The 20,867-nt window shown below is 59.1% G+C and overlaps 1 protein-coding gene across 3 annotated transcripts; it reads left to right on the top strand.

Annotated features, from left to right (window-relative positions):
* The first annotated feature begins 43 nt into the window (after positions 1 to 43).
* On the top strand, positions 44 to 11,315 carry SPATA20 (spermatogenesis associated 20). Of its 3 annotated transcripts, XM_086762355.1 has the most exons (17): positions 44 to 97; positions 1,544 to 1,681; positions 1,915 to 1,979; positions 2,366 to 2,520; positions 2,726 to 2,869; positions 3,141 to 3,342; positions 3,441 to 3,571; positions 3,678 to 3,782; positions 4,306 to 4,380; positions 4,594 to 4,806; positions 4,958 to 5,150; positions 5,898 to 6,066; positions 6,478 to 6,686; positions 6,824 to 7,023; positions 7,135 to 7,215; positions 9,334 to 9,438; positions 10,584 to 11,315. In XM_086762355.1, the coding sequence occupies exons 1-17, from the start codon at positions 66 to 68 to the stop codon at positions 10,752 to 10,754; spliced, it is 2,388 nt and encodes a 795-aa protein (XP_086618481.1). In that variant the 5' UTR covers positions 44 to 65; the 3' UTR covers positions 10,755 to 11,315. The 3 variants fall into 3 exon arrangements, with proteins under 3 accessions (XP_086618481.1, XP_086618478.1, XP_086618480.1); XM_086762352.1 differs by lacking the exon at positions 9,334 to 9,438; XM_086762354.1 differs by lacking the exons at positions 7,135 to 7,215; positions 9,334 to 9,438.
* The last annotated feature ends 9,552 nt before the right edge of the window (positions 11,316 to 20,867 follow it).

The raw sequence follows: 20,867 nt of genomic DNA, 5'->3' as shown, positions 1-20,867 counted from the left end.
CGAGGCCTGGAGCCGGTGACGGGCAGCGGCGGCCGCCCCGCCCCGCCCCGCCCCGCCCCTCCGCCATGTTGGCGGCGGCGCTGCGCCGGGCCCGCAGGTACCGGATGGGGGGAGTGGGGAGGGGCGGGTCCGGCCCCCGGGGGCGGGGGGAGATGGCTGCGGTTGCGGGCGGGCGGCCGTGCTGCGCGCCGCTGCCTCCTTCCCACCCCAAATCCTGCCCGCGCCCCTCCTGCGTGCCCCGCGTCCTCCCTGCCCCCTTGCAACGCCCTGTACGCCTCCTGCACCCCCCCAAATCCCCCTTGCGCCCTCCTGAATCCCTCCTAAATCTTTGCTGCACCCTTACGCTCCTTCTGTAGTCCTCAACGTTTGTGTTGAATCCCTTTGTGTCCCCCTGCATCCTCCCCAAATCCTCCCTGCCCCCTTCCTGCATTCCCTGAAATCCTCCCTTCATCCCTGTACCCGCTGCATGACTTTACATACTCCCTGCACCCCCTTCCCGCGCCCCTCTTGCACCCCCTCCTGCATCCCTGCGCCCCAGCCCTGCAGCCCTGCATCCCAGCCCTGCACTGCTGCATCCCAGCCCTGCATCCCTGCGCCCCTGCATCCCTGCGCCCCTGCACCCCTGCGCCCCTGCCCCCCTGCCCCCCTGCATCCCTGCCCCCCTGCATCCCTGCCCCCCTGCATCCCTGCGCCCCTGCATCCCTGTGCCCCTGCATCCCAGCCGTGCACTGCTGCATCCCTGCGCCCCTGCATCCCTGTGCCCCTGCATCCCTGCGCCCCTGCATCCCAGCCGTGCACTGCTGCATCCCTGCGCCCCTGCATCCCTGCGCCCCTGCACCCCTGCGCCCCTGCCCCCCTGCCCCCCTGCATCCCTGCCCCCCTGCATCCCTGCGCCCCTGCATCCCTGCGCCCCTGCATCCCAGCCGTGCACTGCTGCATCCCTGCGCCCCTGCATCCCTGCGCCCCTGCATCCCAGCCGTGCACTGCTGCATCCCTGCGCCCCTGCATCCCAGCCCTGCGCCCCTGCATCCCAGCCCTGCATCCCGCCCGGCAGCAGGACGATCTCTCTGGTCCCCTCCTGTCCCTCCCCACAAAAAGCCTGCGCCGCCCTGACCCCACGCCCTAACCCCACACCTACCTGTGCACCCACGGGAGAGGATTTTCCTCTCTGAGGACACACGGGTCAAATCCTGGAGATGCTGCTCCCTTACCCATGGCTGTGGGGTGACTGTGCCCCCAAAGGAGGCTGGTGGGAGGGAGCCCTGGGTTTGGCAGCCCCCGGGCTGTGCCCGTGCCGAACTGGAGAACAGCCTTTCCTGAGCCTCCAGCAAGCGGGGAGGACTTTGTAGGGTCCTGGGAGTGGGACGGAGGTGGGCCTGGGGCTGACAGCGGTTCCCCTGGCACGGGGAGCGAGTAGCGGGGAGCAGCACCCCGTCTCGGGGCCACCCCGGGCACCTGCAGGAGCTGGGGTGAAGTGGTGCTGGTCTGGGGTGTCATGCTTTCCCGGCGAGCAAGGAAACGATGAGCCTGTTCGGCGTCGCAGGTGCACGTTTCTAACGGGGATCGTGACCATGGCTACGGGGGGGACAACCAGCCCCCCGGGCATCCCTTGTCACACCAACCGCCTGATTAAGGAGAAGTCCCCTTACCTCCTGCAGCACGCTCACAACCCCGTGGACTGGTAAGATCCTCCTTTCCTCGTGTCCGTGGGGCAGAGGGACTCGCTGCTGTGGAAGCAATGGCAGGTGAAGCTTGGGGGGCTTGGAGGGCTTGGGGTCCGTGCTCCTGAGCCAGCCATGACCCAAGCTGTCCTCACGACTCTCCACTGGGCAGCAGCTTTTCAAGCAGCTGTAGAGGAGCCTGGGTTCTGGCAGCGGTGACCCCTGAAGCTCCTCTCTTGTCTTCCCTCCGCAGGTACCCTTGGGGTCAGGAAGCCTTTGATAAAGCAAAGAAAGAAAACAAGCTGATATTCCTGTCAGGTAACTAGAAAGAAACAAGACGTATCTCGTGTTCCACGTGTTGTGCTGGGGTGACCAGATAAGCCGGGCTGCGTCCTGAGCTGGTGTGTGAGTGGCCACGTAGGCAAGGACGGACGCTGGGCACTAGTTCTCTGCTAGCAAGAGAGGGCCACATGCTTTCCTAGCTCTCTGAAGATGTGCTGTATCAAGGACCAGAGTCCTTGGCCAGATTTTAGGAGCAAGAGCTGGAGAACCCAGGAGGCCCTGGAGGCCATGTTCTCCATCTCTTCTCTAGGGGGGCAGCAGCTGTGGCCCATAGCAGGGTTCCCCGCCTCTGAGCGATCGCCCCATAACGTGTCCTGCTCTCTGCAAAGGGCCCTTCCTCACTCATCTGAGCTTATTTTCAGTTGGCTACTCCACCTGCCACTGGTGCCATGTGATGGAGGAGGAGTCCTTCAAGAACAAGGAGATCGGGGAGATTCTGAACAAGAACTTCGTGTGCATCAAAGTGGATCGTGAGGAGCGGCCAGATGTGGACAAAGTGTACATGACCTTCGTGCAGGTAAGGGAGGCATGGACAGGGCTCGGGAGGTTCATGGCCGTGTTCCTCAAGCAAGAAGAACCTGTGTGAATGGGGTCATGCATGGTCACAAGGGTGGAGAGAAGCACAGCTCTGTCCTTAAGTGAGGTACTTGGATGTGCCAGAGGGGTACAGAACAGAGGGTGCGTCTCGCGTGACCTTGGTGCACCCATGGTTTGTCTTTCAGGCCACCAGCGGTGGAGGTGGCTGGCCGATGAGTGTCTGGCTGACTCCAGACCTCAAGCCCTTTGTAGGGGGAACATACTTCCCTCCTGAAGATGGAATTCATCGTGTTGGCTTTCGGACTGTGCTGCTCCGAATCGCAGAGCAGGTACGGAGCAGCAACGGCTTAGCAGATAGCGCTCAACCAGAAGGGCAGCAGGGGAATTGCTCTGGGCTTGATGGGTGACCGAGTTAAGAGACACAGGCATGAGAAACCGTAGCCCAGAGAACATGTCAGAGGTTTGGCTGGGTTAGAGATGGGTTGGAGATGATGTAAGAAGGGGACCGAGAACTGAAGGCGTGGTTTAGACCGGTGCAATGCAGGAAGCAGAAAGAGAGACAAAAAGAGGCAGAACTGACTTTCTTACTCTCCATCTTAGTGGAAGGAGAACAAAGATGCCCTGTTGGAGAACAGCCAGAAGATCCTGGAAGCATTGCTGCACAGGTCTGAGATCCGTGTGCGGGGCCAGGAGTCGCCCCCACCATCCAAAGAGGTGATGGCCACCTGTTTCCAGCAGCTCTCCAACTCCTATGACGAGGACTACGGCGGTTTTTCTGAATCCCCCAAGTTCCCCACCCCAGGTCAGTCTGGCCTCTGCTCTGAGCCCCGCCATGGGGCAGGCAGCACCCGGGGGGGCAGAGCTCACCCCACAGCCTCCCACTTTCTCCTTGTATTTCAGTGAATTTGAATTTCCTCTTCACGTACTGGGCCCTGCACCGAACAACTCCAGAAGGTGCCCGGACACTACAGATGGCTCTGCATACCCTCAAGATGATGGCCCATGGGGGCATCCATGACCACATTGGTCAGGTAGGAGGAAAGTCTCAGGGGTAAACCTCTGTCATGTCCAGGAGGTGTGGGGTGGAGATGTATGATGGAGATATGGGGTGGAAACATGTCCACTTGGTCTTTGCAGGGGTTTCACCGCTACTCCACCGACCAGCACTGGCACGTCCCGCACTTTGAGAAGATGCTGTACGACCAGGGGCAGCTGGCAGCCACGTATAGCAGAGCATTTCAGGTACAGCTGCAGCGTTCCTCTGCGGAGGGGGGCTCACTTGGCACACCACATGTGAGCTGAGGAGGGCTGGCTTCGTCTGGGGAGCAGCTTTGAAGCCTGTTCCCCAAGATGTTGCCTATCCCATGGGCACGGAGCGGTCCTGTACTTCCCTTCATCTGCTGGTCTTCATCCAGAAACGCTGTACAAATCCATGACAGTTTAGCCCCAGGGTTTTGAGCGTAATGGGGAGGGAACAGCCTTCTGGCTGGTTTTTGCAAGTCAGCAAACACATGCTGCTGCCTCTGACCTTGGTGTAACTCCAGGGTTGCTCTCCAGTGCCCATAGATGTCTATCAGAGATCTTACTCTGAATCCATCCAGCATTTAAAATCCCTGGATGTTCACATGTGTTTCCCCTCCTTTGCCAGCTCTTTAAATCTGAGTTATCATCTGAACTATTATCTCAATCTCTTGTTATACCTTGCTGTCTCTTGCCTTCCCCCGACTCCCTCGTAACGTTGACATCCACTCCGTGGATCCCGCAGATCTCTGGGGATGAATTCTTTGCCGACGTTGCCCAAGACATTCTGCTCTATGTCTCACGGGACCTGAGTGACCAGGTAGGTTGTTCCCTGAGCTGGACCGAAGGGAGCCGCTTACCTTGCCCTGGGACGTGGTTCCGGGCCGCTTTTCCCTCCCGCCTTTCCTGGCTGAGCTCAGACTGGGGCACTGCTTGGGGCTCGCTGGCCCGATTGCCAGCCCAGCAGTAACGGGGAGCTGGCTGAAGATGCTGTCCCGGTAGCTGGAGGGTCTCTCTGTTGCTCTTTTCCCAGTCAGGAGGTTTCTACAGCGCAGAAGATGCTGATTCCTACCCGACCGCTGCCTCTGGAGAGAAGCGAGAAGGAGCTTTCTGTGTGTGGGCAGCTGAGGAAATCCGAACTCTCCTTCCTGACCTTGTCGAGGGAGCCACAGAGGGGACAACCCTGGGAGATGTCTTCATGTACCACTACGGAGTGAAGGAGACCGGCAACGTGAGCCCCATGAAGGTGAGGGAGAGCAAAGACCTGCCCAGTACTGGGAGCGTAGGTGGGGGACCCACACCCCTGGGTGTGGGAGGATGGCAGAGCATCCCCAAAACACGCGATGTTCAACCCCTCCTCGGATGGCGGTGTTGGTAGAATGGGGCTCTCCTTTCAGGACCCCCATCAGGAGCTGAAGGGCAAGAATGTCCTTATTGTCCGGTGCTCCCCTGAGCTGACAGCAGCCCAATTTGGGCTGGAGCCAGGGCGGCTGGGTGCCCTGCTGCGAGAAGGCCGGCGGAGGCTGTCTGCAGCCCGGGCGCAGCGGCCACGGCCACACTTGGACACCAAGATGCTGGCGGCCTGGAACGGTGAGAGACAGCTCAACTCTGGTGGGTGGGTGTGTGTGTGCCGTGGCTGGACCCCTCCATGGCTGCCCGGGGCCAGCAAGTTTTTGGGGGCTTATAGCAACCAGTGCTACTGGGACTGGACAGGCTTGCAGGGAGGTGGTGGGTGGGCTGGGGTCTGGGGCTGCGGGAGTGTCTGGGGGAAGCAGCCCCACGCCTGCAAGCCATGGGGCTGCCGAGGGTCGGGATATCGCTCTGGCTTTATTTTCCTCCCCTGTTGCCAGCAGAGAGCAGCAAAACTCTTCCCCTGGCTCAGCCTGGCTCCCCAGGTTGGGGATTCAGGGGCGCAGAGCCCGTCTCCGCTGCTGCGCTGTGTCCGTCTGTCCGGGGGTCCTGCAGCAGGCAATCCCTGCAGCGCCCCAGGCACTGTTCCCAGCAGTAAATGCCTGGCTGGCTGGGTCTGGAGATTGCGTGAGCTGGAGTTAGATCACGTCCTCCAGATAGGAAGACTCTTTTAAGCCTTGTTTCTGCCTGCAAGCGAAGGCTTAGCTCTTGCTGGCCTTGCAGCGTTCCATCCATCTCTTTGGTGGCAGTGGGTGACTTTCTCAGTGGTTTGAACCGAGTGGAAGAGCTGATGACTGAGCCCTGACCTGCTTCGAACTTCAGGGAGGATGAGCTTCACGCTGAGCATCCTTTGAAAGAAAGACGGTGACACCCCCGCAGGTCCCTTGTGCCCCCCTGAGCCTGTCCCCCATGTCTGTGCCTACACAGGGCTGATGATCTCGGGCTTTGCCCAGGCTGGGGCGGCCCTGGCCGAGCAGGAGTACGTGAGCCGCGCTGCTCAGGCAGCCGCCTTCCTGCAGAGACACCTTTTTGACCCCACCAGTGGGAGGTTGCTGCGGAGCTGCTACCGGGGCGAAGACAACACGGTGGAGCAGAGGTGAGCAGTGGTACAGGGAGCATCTCCGGACCTACTGACCACCCTGCGGGAGCTGACACCCAGTGGTCCCTGTCCTCCTCTCCCGGCAGGACTGAACTTGGAGGGAGGGAGGCTGTTTGCCTTGTGCAGAGCTACCTCTGGTGCAGTTTGGGATGGATTAGTGCCCCCCACCCAGCGAGTAGGAATTATGGTCAAATCCTTTCCCATTCCTCATCTTCCAAGCTGGCAGGAGCCTTCCCCTGCTCCCCCTGCCCCACTGCTGCTCAACCATACTCAAACCTGGGCCTGAGCTCCGAGGTGGCATCTCCTTGGGTAGCAGAGACCAGTAGGTAGGGTGTTGCTGGGTTGCAGAATGTTTCCCACATGGCCAGTGTAGAGACCCTGATGCTTCTTTCCCGTCTGCCGCTGCAGCGCTGTACCCATCCAGGGCTTCCTGGAGGATTACGTCTTCGTCATCCAGGCTCTCTTTGACCTGTATGAAGCCTCGCTGGAGCAGAGCTGGCTGGAGTGGGCCCTGCAGCTCCAGCACATGCAAGACAAACTCTTCTGGGATCCCAAGGGCTTTGCCTATTTCTCCAGCGAGGCTGGAGATCCCTCGCTGCTCCTGCGCCTGAAGGACGGTGAGCTCGGGGACCTGGCCATGCTCTGCGTGGGTTGGGGTGTGGGGCAGCTTAGGGAGGGCAGGGGTGGTGCCTGGCTGGAGGACCAAGCCGTGGGGTGGTGAGGCATTGGGCTGATGGACGTGTGTCCCCTGCAGACCAAGATGGAGCAGAGCCTACCGCCAACTCTGTCACTGTCACAAACCTGCTCCGAGCAGCTTGTTACTCTGGCCACATGGAGTGGGTGGAAAAAGCCGGGCAGATCTTGGCTGCCTTCTCAGAGAGGCTGCAGAAGATCCCCATAACCCTGCCAGAGATGGCCCGGGCCACCGCTGTCTTCCATCAGACCCTCAAACAGGTACAGGCTGGGGCTTGTGTGTTCCCTATGGGACCTGCCACAGGGAGGGGGTCTGGTGTGGTGTGGGTACAGTCACAGCTCTGCTTTCTCCCTCCTGTGACCCACGGACAGGTTGTTATCTGTGGGGACCCTCAAGGAGCAGACACGAGAGAGATGCTGCGCTGTGTCCACTCTGTCTTCAGCCCAAACAAGGTAGAGGTGCCAGTCCTCCCCTGCCCCCCTGCGTAGCCACTCCCTGCCAGCTGCTCTCGTTACTGGTGCCTTCATCCTTTCTCTCAGCACGGCTGTAGCATCCATCCTCCTCCTCCCCTGTCCTACCTCCCTTCTGGAGAGCATCCTCTCCTATCCTGGATCTGTAAGCGCAGGGGATAGGAGCCCCTGCACTCCTCTCCCTGGTGCAGAGCGCTGACAGCTCAGCCCGGGGAGCGGCTGCAGCAGCAGCTGCTGTCACTGCCGGCTGTTTACACTGCTCTCAGCCTGAGCCCAGCGTCCCCAGCGCTGCTCTCCCAAGGGAAAACCTTTCGTTCCAGTGTAGATGTGTCATGCCCGGTGCGGATCCTGCCAGGGTCTGGGTCACCTTCTGCCTGGAGCCACCCTCGCATCCTCTGGAAGCGACAAGGCCGGCCCTTGCTCCGGCTGTGGGTACCCCCAGCTGGAGGGAGCTGGCTTTTCCCAAAAGCTTTGCCCCCAGCTGTGCTGTCGCTGTGCACTGGGGTTACCGCCTCGCTCTGCTCTTCTGTGTCCCTGCTCAGAGATGTGTCACTCGGTGCATCCCATGGCGGGGCCGTGCTGCCGCGGGGACGGAGCTGTTTGCTGTCCGTGGAGCTGGCAGGGAAGGGCAGCTGGCACCCGTCGCGTTGGGTCAGCAGCATTCCTGCCCCAGGGATGGGTGGCTCGCGCCTTGGCGAGGCTGTCGAGCTGACAGAAGCAGGGCTGGGCTGCGGGCAAGGGGACTCTGTTTCAGCCTCTGGACCAGGTTCATCCCCGCGTGTCGGGGTCCTGGTGCCAAGCACTGGCACTTTGAGCTGCAGCACGGCTGGCACTGGGGCCAAAGCACCATTTCCTTTTGGGACACAGCTCCCAGTCCTTCCTCCACCATCTCCGATCTAGCAGCGCCCGTGGCCGTGCTGGTCCCCGTGCTGTGTGCGAGACCTCTGCTCCTGCGCTCTTCCTCTCTCCCTTTGAAGGATTACAGCAGGTGACCCAGTTTGCAGGGACGGGAGGCGCCGCGGTGGCAGTGGGGAGCCCAGTACCGCTGCTAATAACCTGCTCCCACTCCCTGCAGCTGATTCAGCCGTCGGTCCCCCGAGCCCACACAGGCTCCAGTGGGGAGAAGCAGCCAGCAGCTTCAGGGTCCTGAGCAGAGCAAATGGTGCAACCCTTCCCTCTCCTCCCGTGCAGCTCCGTTCCCTCCTGCTGAGCTGGTAACAAGCTGGCTGGTGGGGATGCTTGCTCCTCTTCCCTAGGTTGTTGCCTTCCTTGGGCCATGGAGGAAGAGGAGAGCTGGGTGCTCTGGATGGATGTTTCTGTGGGGGAGCAAAGCCCTGGGATGCTCAGGAGCTGCTCGAGGACAGCGGTGCCCACCTGGGCTTCCCCAGTGCCGTGCTCAGTCCCCATAGCCGGCCTGTTTTCTGGCAGTAGCGATGGCCCTTTGCCTTCCAGAGGTGATGGAGGGAGGAGAGGAGAATCCCGCTGCTCAGAGGGTCTCCCTCCCCGCAGCCATCCCTCTTTCTGTGTTGCATGGAGATCTGGGTTCTCCTTTTCCCACCCGGCTTCAACCCCCTCCAGCTTCCCCCAGCTCTCCTTTCCCCATCCCGAGAGGCTGCCGGGGGCGAGGCAGCCCCACGTCACCCGCTCCGGGGATGCAGCAGCTTGGGAATCGGCTTTGCCAAGGAGTTGGGGAAACGTCACTGCCGTGTCCCCTGCTGCCCCCGCTCCCTCGGTGCCAGCAGGGCGCTGGGGGCTAGGCTCGTCTGCAGGAACACAATTAATTAGGTCGTTCCAGTAATTAATTCCTTACAAACCTCACATTGCAATCCTTGCTGTAACGAGATGTCGGTGATAAACCAGCAATGAGGTCGCGGGGTTTAAACGGACCCCGCGCCTGGAGGAGCCCTTTGCCGCAGGCAGCTGCTGCGGGGATGCGAGAGCTCCGGGGGCAATGCCGGCGGCTGTTCCCCTGGGGATCCTGGTGCCGGGAGCGGAGGGGGTTTGATCCCTGTGCCTGGGCTGGATCCCGGCTCCTGGTATGGATCCCTGCCCTGTTAATGGTCTTTAGGGTAATTATGAAGGATCCCATTATCTCCTCAGCTGCAGAGCGCTAGCCTGCCGCTTGCCTTCGTCCTCGCCCTGCAAGAGGACCTTAGGGAGCTTGTGAGAAAAATGAATAATGAATTTCAGATTGGACATGAATTGGTAATTAATCACTCCTGGAATTAATTCCAGACAAAGGCAAAGGGGGAGGAGGTTTTGGGGGGGGAAGCAGGAGGGAGGCAGGGAGATGGGCTGAGCTGGAGTCAAGGCAGAGGCTGAGCGGGAGATGTGGGGCGGTGGGGGACGAGATGGGACGGCAGCAGCCGTTATCCAGGGCGGGGGCTTGGGGACACAGTGACCCCCTGGGGAGACAGGGGCGAGGGCAGCCCCTGCCAGGCACGGGGTGGCTGCACGGGCGTCCCTGCTGGGTGTCAGAGCTGGGTTTGCTCCCGGCCCCGGGGCCGGTGGCAGAGGATGCTGCGCACCGGGTGAGCGGTGCTGCGGTGGGAAATGTCTGTGCTGTGGGCGGCAGCATTTGGCGTCGGCATCCCTCGGCAGCGTGAGCGGCGTGAACATGCGGTGAGCGTGTCAGTGCTCGGCAGGTGCCGCAGCGGGCACACGCGCGAGGTTGGGGCTGGGGCGGGCGAGGGACAGCCATGCATGGCGATGGGATGTTGCTGCCGTGCCTTGGGCCCGGGAAGGGTCTGTGCTTTGCTCACCCTTCACATCTGTGTGGGCACCAGGCTCCTTACCAGCTCCCGGCCTTTTCTCTGATTAGCCCGCCAGCCCTGAGGCTTTAACAAACATTTTCCCTTTCAGAACAGCTAATTATCACCGCAGCCCATCTTCACCCTGGCTGGTGCTGTCGTGTCAGCCAGGAGAGTCCCCAACCCACTGCACTGAGCTTTTGGGAAGCATCGGGAGGGCAGGAGGAGCTGGGCTGCAGCTGGGCCAGGGGCTGTCCCTGGGCTGTGTGACTGTCCCAGGGAGCCGGCTGGTTTGGGCCGATCCCTTCCGAGCCAGCACGTGCTGGTCCCTGTGCTTGATCCCCGGCTGCCGGGTGTCTGGAGGGGAAAAGGGAGGCAAAGCTGCCGGGGCAGGTGTGGACCGTGGGCTCCTGCGGCGTGGGCGTGATGGGGACATGGCAGAGGGCTGGCACAGGTCCCCTGGGCTCCCTGTCCCCTCCCATCTTCAGGCTGGGGACACTGTGGTGACACTGCCAGTGCTTGGTGTGTCTGTGGGGAGGGAAGGAGCAGCTGGCAGGCGCTGGCTGTGTTCTCCAGCTCTCCCGGCTCCTTCTCCGGCAGGTGCTGATGCTGGCAGATGGAGGCAGCGCTGGGTTCCTCTACCGCCAGTTGCCTTTCCTGGCGTCCCTGGAGAGGAAGGACGGGAAAGCCACCGCCTATCTCTGCAGCAACTTCACCTGTTCCCTGCCCGTCACCTCGCCCCAGGAGCTGCGTGGGATGCTCTGCCCGTGAGCCCCTCGGCCCCTCTGCCTGCAGGAAGGCAAGGGGCAGGCAGACGGTCATGCCAGCCTGGGGACACTGGTGGAGCCACCTTGGGCATCACCTGCCTCCTGGCTGGTTCTTCTGTGCCCTTCCAGCTGTGGTCCACGGCGCTGGATTTGGCATGGCCAGCAGACACCCACCGAGGAGCATCTCCTCCCCCGCACACGCGCTCGCTCCTCGCCGAGGAAAAGGAAAACAAATTAAATACAAATCCCAGCGTTAATGGAGAAGTCAGATGGGAAAACTCTTAGGGTTCCTATAGCAACCCAGGGTAACATTTTCAAAAGCACCTGGATGGCTTGGGAGTCAAGTGCTTTCGACTGTTGCCAGTTACAACAGCCGCGGTGTTTTTCCAGTGCAGGGTGGAGTGTAACATACGTTAAGTTAATATACAGTGCATGCAAAAAAGCTGCTGATTACCACAACTGATGAAAATGTGCCACAAGGCCAGCTTAAGCGCTTCCAAACAGCTCAACGTCCCGTCCTGGCTTTGCCAAGGGTGCAGAGACCTGATAAAGCTGGAGAAAAGCCGCCTCAGTCTTGTTTTCTTTGCAAAAGGCCAGGCAATCGGTGCCTGCATCCATGCTAGGATGGGGTTTGTGAGGCTGCGCTGCTTCCCCTGGGACCTGCGGTGTGGTGGGGAGGTTTTCTGGGACTGGGGACTCCCGACCCTGCAGGGAGTGGGGCTGGCAGGAGGGCGGCCGGCAGCTGCTCGATGCTGGGGCGACGGCGGGGCTGGGCTGGAGCAGGCGGGGGCGGAGGGATGGTGAGGTCGGCTGGGGCCATGTTTTCATAGAACCATGGGATGGTTTGGGTGGGAAGGGACCTTCAAAGCCCACCCAGTCCAACCCCCCTGCCAGGAGCAGGGACATCTCCAACCAGATCAGGCTGCTCAGAGCCCCGTCCAACCTGGCCTGGAACGTTTCCAGGTCGGGTGGGTGCTGCCAGCATGGGTGCTTGGGGCTGTAGCTACCCCAGCTTGCAGGAATTTTTAATAACAGCACAAGAAATAACCCTTGAAAACGCCTTTAGACCAGCATTTGAGGAGGAGGGGGTTTGCTCTGAACTGTCCCAGCAAAGCCTAGACTGGACCAAGGGCCTCACCCATCCTCACTGGGGGCTCAGCTGCATCCTGCTGATGCTGCTGGGTGTTGGCATCTCTGCAGAGCGAGCAGAGGGAGGTAACCCACCCCGGCAGGAGCAGGATGCCATCGCCAACCACACAACCTCCCTTTGCTGCAGCATAAATTTTATTCCTCCTCTCCTCCAGCTCGTCCCTCCTCCTCCTCTCTACTTCCAAATGGGCAAGTACCACGTTTCCAGCATCCCTCTGGCACCCTGGGGCTCCCCTGGCACAGCAGCCCGCGCCCCGGCCGGCGGGATGCCGTCATCTGGCAACAAAACGGCGTCGAGCCGTGCTGCCCGCCGGCTTTCCAGTGGGTTGTGCCAGGATTTGGGGGTAACCGGCCAGGAGAAATGCCTTTGAAGTCAAAGAGGAATTTTGCACCTCATCTCACGAATGCTTTCTATGCTTGTGGAAGAGGAGGGGTTTTAAAAGCTGAAGTGTTTCTGGAAATCCAGCTGAAAATTGCTGGTTTGGCAGATGGCTGGCTGCTTTCCTCTGTTTTCTTTTTTTTTTTTTTTTTTTTTTTTTTTTTAACTTGGCATCTCCTCTGCAGGGATTGATTTGACACCCGTCCTCATGAGCGCTCGGAGCGGGCTGGTGCTGTGTCCGTGCCAGGGGAGCATCCTCGGAGAGCGGGGCTGGCGCTGAGCGCCCCGTGGGGAAGCCCAGACTCTTTGGGTACCATGGTGGGCCAGGTCCGTGTGTGACACCCATCCCCGAGGTGGCACAGGGCTGGGAGTGATGCGCCGAGCCCATTTCGGTGGCCACCGGCCCCCCATGGCACAGACACAGGGTGCCTTTCCCCCGCACCGGCTTGCTTGTCAGCACATCTCTTGTCAGCAGCCGCCGGGCAAAAATGTGCTGTGAATTCCTGTCAGGATGAATTGGGTTCACCTCTCAGAAAAAAAACCAAAACACCACAAACTAAAAAAAGGATGAAAAGTTCTGTGTAATAAATAACTGATGTTGTGGTACCTCGGCCCTCCTGGCACCCCTGCCTCGCTGCTGCGTGGGAGCCGGCACGCCGTGGTCGTTAAACTCTCTCGGCGATGCTTCCTTCCTCCTCACTTCCCTGTCGCTGTCCCACTGGTTTCCCTGTGGATGCTGTTGGTTTGCCCCAGGTGTTGTTCTCCAGCCCGGGAGACAGCGCTGGCAGGGTGCTGCCCAGCCAGCCCGGGCCCTTGGCGGGGTGATGGAGCAGGGTCTCGCTGCTCAGGAGTCCCATGCCACGTCACAATATCCATTGCCCTGACTCCCTTTCCACATTCCCTGTGGTGGCAGAGGCGGGGGCTGCTGAGGATTTGCCTCTGGGTAGCACTGGACCCCCCTTTCCCCACCGGCACGGAGTCTCGAGGTGGCAGGAGGTGGCACCCCGTGCTCCCCCCATGCTTCTCTCCAGCTGCAGAGCTGTCAACCCCCCTCCCCCAGAAAAATGCCTTAAATAACCCATGTGTTACTTTTTCCCCACCATCACTTGGGGTTGCCACCGGGCTTTCGGGAGGGTGCAGGGGGTTTGTCCCCCTGCCCAGGGCTGTGGGCTTGCCTGGAAGCCCCAGCAGCCATGGATGGGGAGAAGCAGATTTTCCCCTTTTTAAAAATAAAAAAAAATTAAAAACCCTTTCAACATTTTGGTTTCCAATGCAGACATGGGAGGATCTGCAGTGCACCCCATCGCTCAGCCCACCTTTGAGGGGTCCAGGGCACATGGTGGGGGGGAGGCAGCACCAGCGGCCACCCTTGCTGCACTAATGAGGCTTTCCCTCTAATTAACATTCCCCAGCAAAGCCAGCGCTGGTTCTGGAGCTCTCGGCTTTTATCTCCCTCGGCATTGATGTGACATCAATGGGAGACGAGGCTTTGAACGCTGTTTATTTGCGATGTCGCATCTGCGGGAGTGGGAGGATGGAGGGGGGTGTCCCCAAGCCCGGGCCCAATCCTGCTCTGGTGCCTATCCCCGTCCCCAAAACACATGGGGGGGGATGCAATGCGAGCATCCGTGTTTCCAGCCCCTCTGAGAAGGTCAGGTGGGCAAAATAACAAGGTTCCCGCACCTGGTTGTGCCCAATTCACATCTGAGCACCCCGTTGTGCCGTGCTTGGGTGGCCACCTACTCAACACCTGAGCACCCAACCTGCTCACACCTGAGGGTTATTTTGGGCATAAATGGGCAGGTTTTGGTAGCTGGGGGCTGAAGTGGTGCTGGTGTGGGAAAAGGTTGGGAGGTGCTGGTCATGGCTGCTCTGAAAGCGATGGAAAAGCCCTGTTACACCCCAAAATGTGAGGGGAGCCTGTGGCAGGCAGGGGCTGGTGCCTGTCCTGCACCGCTGAGCCCAGTTATTCCGATATTCACCCAGAGGGAATCTGCAGCTGGTGAGGTGGTGTGGTGAGTCCCCTGTTGCAGCCTCCTCTCTGGGGTGTTTTGGGGAGCTTGCTGGGGTCCCCTCACACAGGGAGATGGGTAGGGGGCACGTGTTGGGTCACAGCTCCCCTCCTCCAGCATCCCACCGCAGCGTCTGCAGGTGGTGGTGGGGGCTGGAGGGTGAGGGGGCTCCGCTCCCCCCTCCCCACCCTGGCGTTTGCGTTGCACAGATGTTCACACCATCCAGCTCCAGTAATTCCAATATTCCTGACAAGTGAATTTGCAGCTGAAGCCTTCCAACGCTTGCTCAAAATGTGTGTGTGGTTTTTTTTGGTTTTTTTTTTTTTTTTCCCTTTTTAAATTGACTTTCCATGAGGATCGGTGCCAGGGACCGGGGAAGGGTATCACCAGACCTGAGTGTGGGGGGCTCTGTGTTGGGGCCCCACTTGGCTCAGCTGCTGCCTCAGTTTCTGCTCCTGCCAAAGCGTGTCCCGGCTGTTCCTATCCAAACCATCCATCACCCCTGCGTGGCCCTGGAGCGTGTGCTCCGCTCGGCCTCTCCCAGAGCCACCGTGTGCTCCGGCTCCTCTTTTCCCAGAATGAACTGGGGACACTGAATGCTGCCTTTTGGGGCAGTGCTCCCCAGAAATGGGCGAACGGCTCTGCCCTTGCAAGCGGGCTGGCACTGGGATGCGGTCAGTGTGACTGGGAGATGGGATGGGGTGGGGTGGGGTGGGCATGCTCAGCCCCTCCAAACAGGCACTGCGGCCGCTGGCCGATGCTTTTAACCAGTTTTAACGCTTGGAGATCTCCCAGGTCCCGCCTGGCAGTGATATCATCCGTTTCTCATGGGATTGTTGACTTCGGCTCCTGCTGGGAAGGGTGGGAAGGGGTGGCTGGAGGCCCTGCGGTGCGGCGGGAGGCCGTCCACGCTTATTAAGGGTTATGCAATAGACAGTTGGCCATTACACGGCTATTAATCCTGCTTTAATGCGGTTTCGGTACTTACTGACCACGGTAGCTATTGCGTTAAATCAAAATTAAATGTGTGTTTTGGAGGCTTTACAGGAGGGCGGAGGATAACGGCCGGGGAAGAGGGCGCAGGTTTGCAGGTGCCTGGGTGGGAAGTGGGGGGGTTTTGGGGTGCACAGAGGGAGCAGGACCCCAGTGGGTGTCGAGTGGCCTCGTCACCAGTGTGGGGATGTCCCCCAGGTGCCGTGCCAGGCTGCCAGTCCAGGGCAGGTGCTGGTGGCATCTCCGGTGGCTTTGGCACTTTGTGAGCCGCTGAATTAAGAGGTGAGGGATGCTGAGAACAAAACCCCGGCGCAAGGTCCTGGGGAGCCTGGGCTGCTCATCAAAGGGGAACGGGCTGTGCTTTCACCTGGGATTTTGTACACAGCTCCGGCGAGGGCTGAGGCTGCTCTTCATCCCATGGCTGGGTGGGTTTGGATCTGGGGGTTAAGCCCTTGCGCGCTGCAGCCTGCCAGGAGCACGTAGCATCCTTTGTGGTGTCAGCCCAGGATGAAACCTACACCAGGGGCTTGGGGGAGGCAGGAGGAGGGTGCTGATGCCTGGACTTTGGGGACCAAATCTCCCACTGGAATGGCAGGAGGGGCCCCCAGCCAGAGGAGCTGGGCTGTTGTCAGAGAATGGCTGTCCCAAGGCCACCGCCTCAGGGCTGACGCCCACTGGCTTGTTTAGGGTTTTACCCACAAATGAGGAACATGAACGTCCCTGCTTGACCCAGCACTCTGCTTCCCATCCCCGACACCCACAGATCTGGGACAGGCAGAGCCGGGCTGGCTGCAATTACCCAGGGATTAAAGGCAGCTAATTTAGTCGGAGTCACAGAGGCCGAATTGGATCGATACGTTGGGGTGAAGCACATGAAAGAAGAATCGATATGTTTTCAGAAACGCAGAAGACAGGCTGTATAACTCCATGGAGTGATGCTTTTGGGGCCGGGGTAGTGGCGACGCCTGAGTGGTGCGGGGCCAGGAGGGAGAAGTCGAGACATGGGGGCTGGTGGCAGGCGATCCCTCGGGTGACGCACGCCAGCAAAGCAGAACTGCAACTCGGCACAAGGCTTTCATCAGGTTTTTTTGTGATGTTTTTTTTTTTTTTTTTGGTTGTTTTTTTTTTTTTATTTTTGCAGCTCAGCAGACTGGAGGCTGCCATGACAGGCACGAGCTTCGGCTCTGTGAGATTTGAGGCACGGGTTTGACAGCTGGCCCCCGCCCGTGCCGGTGCGCTCACCCCCGCGTTCGTCGGGGATGTCATGGCCGTGAGGAAACCAGTTTTGAGGTTCAAACACAGAATTTGGGCAGAAGCTGGCTTGGGCCATCTGTAAGGTGTGTGCTGACCAGGCATCCTCACAACAGGATGCTCACTGGTGTAAACTGGGGATGGCCCAGTGGACCCAGGGTTTCTGAGCCCCCGTGGCCACTCGCAAGGGCTCAGTCCATCTCCCTTTTGGGAGACGGGGCAGCGCAGCAGGAGGCAGGGTCCTTTGTCACAGCTGACAGCCCATGAATATTTATAGCGGTGCATTAAAAATGTCCACCGCATCCCGAATTAGTCATGGGGCCCTTGATAGAGCCAGGGCGCTGGGTACGGTGGCACCGATGTCACCTCCAGCTCCACAGTCAGGTGGTGGCCGTGTCCCCGTCCCTCTGGGATGCTGGCTGCCCTTGGGATGGGCAAAGTGTTTATGTCCCAGAAAAGCGGGCAAGAAAGAGAATTGGTGTTTTGGTGAACAACTGGAAGTTGAAGGGGGAGAAAAAGGGGACAAAGCTATTTCCCAGCTCTAAGGGGTTGGCAGGGATACCAGAGAAAAGGGCAAGATCTGGTTTAGGAAGAGTATCCAAAGAAAAACGTGCTGGAGGGGGTCCCGGGCATGGTGCGAAGCCCGAGCGTTTCTCGGTCCACAGCTCCCCGTTGCTCCAGGCAGGGACCTGCGTGTTCCCAGTAGAGGCTGGTTTCACTTGGAGTGGATCACCAGAGCCAGGCAATCAGCCTCCGGTAGCAGACATTAATAAAATAAAATGCTGACATTGTTAGTATCGTAATTATTAATAATAAGCCTGCTTGCAATGGGGGTGCTGGTGGCATGGCTGAGATCTCAGCCCTGGATCCGAACATGCTCTGTGAGCAGCTGTCCTGCTCCTGAGGAATTAAAACCTTGATGATGGAGGCTCAGCACTGGGAGGGATGGTCTGGTGCTGGGAGTTGGAACCTGCACCAGTGGGAGGGTTTGTCAGCCTGGGGACCTCCTGCCAGCAGGTTTGTGGGGGTGGAACAGGCTGGGGAAATGTTTCCATCCTCTCTCCACGGAAAATGTGAGTCACACAGGTCGGGCATCCCTGCATGATCCCCACCAGCATGGGCAGGACGCGTATCCATCAGCTCTGAGGGAGCAGAGCTGGAAGCAGGAGGAAGGGATTCTGCTCACGAGCCTCAGCAAAGTCATAATTTCAACTTAATTGAAATTCCTTCCTCCTCCCCACCAATCCTGTATTGCTGTTTTCCTCACTAAATGACTAAATGGCATGTTTTTCATCTGTTGGCAAAATGAGGATCTTTCCACACACAGCGCCCAGGCCGGCCAGCGCTGGTGAGGGGACAGCCGGGCAGGGGGGACATGGGGAGGGCTGAGGGCATCGGGGCAGCGAGGCAAGAGCACAAGGAGGCAGGGGACAAAATTAGGAGGAAATCAGGCTGGAAAGGTGCTCCAGGGAGGGAAAGCTCTGCACGGCGCTGCGGCACGGCTGGGTTAGCCTTGGCGGGTGTGGGGCTGGGGGTTGCGTCCCCATCCTGTGCTCATCTCTGGCAGAGTTCCTTGTGGCATTAATGAAGCCCTAAAATCACTTTTCACTCCCAGAGCAGCTGATGAGAAGGAGTTTGGTGGGGTGGGGGTCCCACAGCCCCCCCCGGAGTGGTACAGCACCCAGGCTCCTCCTCAGCCGCATCTCCATGGCAACGCTGAGGGATGCTCCTGCCGGATGCTCCTTCAGATGCTCTTGCAAGGCCACCACAGGGAATCCCAGCAGCCTGGGGGCTTCCACACCAGGCAGGGCCAGGGAGAAAAATCCTGTCTGGGCTAGGAGCATGGCTGTCTGCCCACAGCAAGAGAGGGAATCGCTGTTTTGGTGAACAACTGGAAATTAAAGGGATTAAACCTTGTGGATATTGCGCATAGGCACTGCTTGATCTCAGCCCCGACAGCAGCCACTTAAAGTCCATGTCCGCACGGCCTCCCCAGCCTCTTGGGCAATGACAAGCGTCTCCCAGAGCAATTAATTACAGAATTAACCCCACAATCCTTTCAGCCCCTAATTTTCCAGCCCTAAAAGTCCTTAGCTTGGCTTCAGCAAAGTGAGGGGTAGAAATCTCCATAGCACGGCACCAGGGCAGCGCTTGGCCCCAAAGATGTATTTCTCTGTAATATCTGTCTTTCCTTTTTCACTGTGTTTTTTTATTACCAGGCTCACTTGTGTTTAAGTAAACGCAGCCCAGGAGCAGGGGGGCTCGGGGGTCCTCGTGATGCCTCGGGACCGGTGGGGAGGCTGGGATGCCTGGGGCTTTGCACAAAGATGCAGGGCGGTTTGTGAGGAGCCAGGATCCGTCCCGCTTCCCCGAGGGTCTCTTTTTGGGATGTCTCAGGGCAAAAAATCAGCCCTGCAGAGGAAACACAGAGCTGTGCTGGTGCTCGCTGCGGGACAGAGGTGCCTTTGGTGGGCTGCCCCCTTCTCCCAAAATTGTCGCCCTTGCCCCCTGTGCTGTGCACGGGGGAGCTCCAGCTGCTCCCCTTCATTTGTTGCCATTTATATATAATTTAGCATGGGTTTTAGTTATATTCTAATTGAGTTTCATGTGTCACAGTGTGTCTCAAACAGAAAATATAAATATTTAACAACCTCCACTGGTAATAAAGATTCACATTTGCCTCGTTCTGCTTCCCAGTACATGAATATTCTGCACCACGCTCCGCGGGTATTAACTTCATTCAGATTTCTCCCTGGTTATGCAATAGAAGGGTAATGACAGATAGAAGCCAGATCTTAAAAAAAAATTATAAAAAATAATCAAAACCAACAGCAACAAACCAGTTTGGTGTCATTAGCTCCCCTCTGTTGGTTAGGGGAGCACTAATAGCTTTCCTTTCATTGCTGGCTCCTCCATGCGTGCAAGTGCCGTGCAGCGCTGCGGGCGGGAGCTGCCCCAGTCACACCAGTATGGGCCAGATCTGGGGCATGGGAAGGGCAGGGGCGACTTGGGGGGGCCAGGAGGTGTCTGAGGCTCGGGTCTTGCAGGGCAAGAGCTGAATGGAGCCTGGTTTGGGCTGCAATAATCTCATTTTGGCCCCGCGCAGCTCCGACCACAAGTGCTGACAAGGGCTGGGCAGCACCAAACCCTTTCTTTCCTTCTTTTTTGCCCCATTCGAGCGATGACCCTCGCAGCCCGTGGTGCCACTGGCCATGCTGAAACCCTGGCAGCAAGCTGCTCATGTTGCCTGGGGATTCGTTAAGTTAATTGCCATTCGTGCTGGAGAAAGGCCGCGGACAAGCTGTGGGATTCAGCTAAATGGTGATGAACTGGCTCAAAGCACCCCGGGTACCGCCAGCGCCTCCCCATCCGCACGGCGAGGAGTGGCCAGAGCCGGCGCAGAAGAGGGGACCACACCAAGCGGCCGGCACGTGGCCTTGTGCCCAGGGCTCGCCGGGGTCGCCACGCTGCTCTGCCACCTCTCTCATCACTCCCCTCGCATCTTGCACGTCCCCGCGCGCACGCCTTGCTCGCGCGCTGGCTCTTGGCGGGGCTGGGCTCACAGCGAGCTGTTGCCTGGGTTGCCGTTTATCACAAAGATGTTGCAAGCTGTTGAAAATTCAAAGCGCTGTTTTAATTATGTGCTGTGAGGAAAGCAGCCTGAATCATGGAAGGAGGCTAACGACGGGACTGCCAGGATATCTTCAGTGGTAGAACCCCAGAATCCATCCCAGCGTATCTTCAAAATGAAAAGCTGACGGGTTTGTCTGTGAAATAATAACTAATAACCTATAAACAATGACATCACCGTCCACCTCGCTGCTGGGGAAGTGATTTAGAGACGCCGTGCCTGTGTGAAACGAGAACATCTGCTCTCTGCTGGAAAGAGGAGGAAGATCTCCTCATCAGCATTAAATTTAAATGAGCCATTCCTCATTTGCACGCTCCTGCAAGAGGGTGACTGGGGAGCACAACAGGCTTTAGCGAGGGGCTCAGGAAGATGTTTCTCCCTCCCTGGCTTTCTGAAAGTGTGAAAATCAGAGTTTTCTACCCAAGAAGGCTCCCCCGGGTGCGAACCGACCCACTGCAGCCCCACGAGCAGCCGGGTGGGATCGGGTCTCCCCCTGCCCCAGCGCTCGGAGGGGCTACCCGCGCCCCATCTCCCACGGGAGGGTGAGGACAGTGTGCCCCAGCATCCCCACGGGTGTGATGGAGAAGCCCCGCGCTCTTGGTAATTTAGAAACTGAGGGCTGAACGAGGCCAGGGTAAGCCCACCGCAGCACCTTGCAGTGGATGCCTGAGCACCTGGGGTCCATCACCGCTGCAGCAGGTC

This window comes from Chlamydotis macqueenii, chromosome 18 (assembly GCF_036417535.1).
Source record: "Chlamydotis macqueenii isolate bChlMac1 chromosome 18, bChlMac1.mat, whole genome shotgun sequence".
NCBI classification, from domain to species: domain Eukaryota; kingdom Metazoa; phylum Chordata; class Aves; order Otidiformes; family Otididae; genus Chlamydotis; species Chlamydotis macqueenii.
The sequence above is the reverse complement of the archived record's forward strand: the minus strand, read 5'-3'. Positions and strand labels throughout refer to the sequence as shown.

Bases quoted from the DNA above. Each gene is read 5' to 3' on its own strand.
- SPATA20 (XM_086762355.1), top strand. From the start codon at position 66: ATGTTGGCGGCGGCGCTGCGCCGGGCCCGCAG. The intron at 1,682-1,914 runs GTAAGATCCTCC...TTCCCTCCGCAG, and splicing joins GCTCACAACCCCGTGGACTG to GTACCCTTGGGGTCAGGAAG. The intron at 7,024-7,134 runs GTACAGGCTGGG...ACCCACGGACAG, and splicing joins TCCATCAGACCCTCAAACAG to GTTGTTATCTGTGGGGACCC.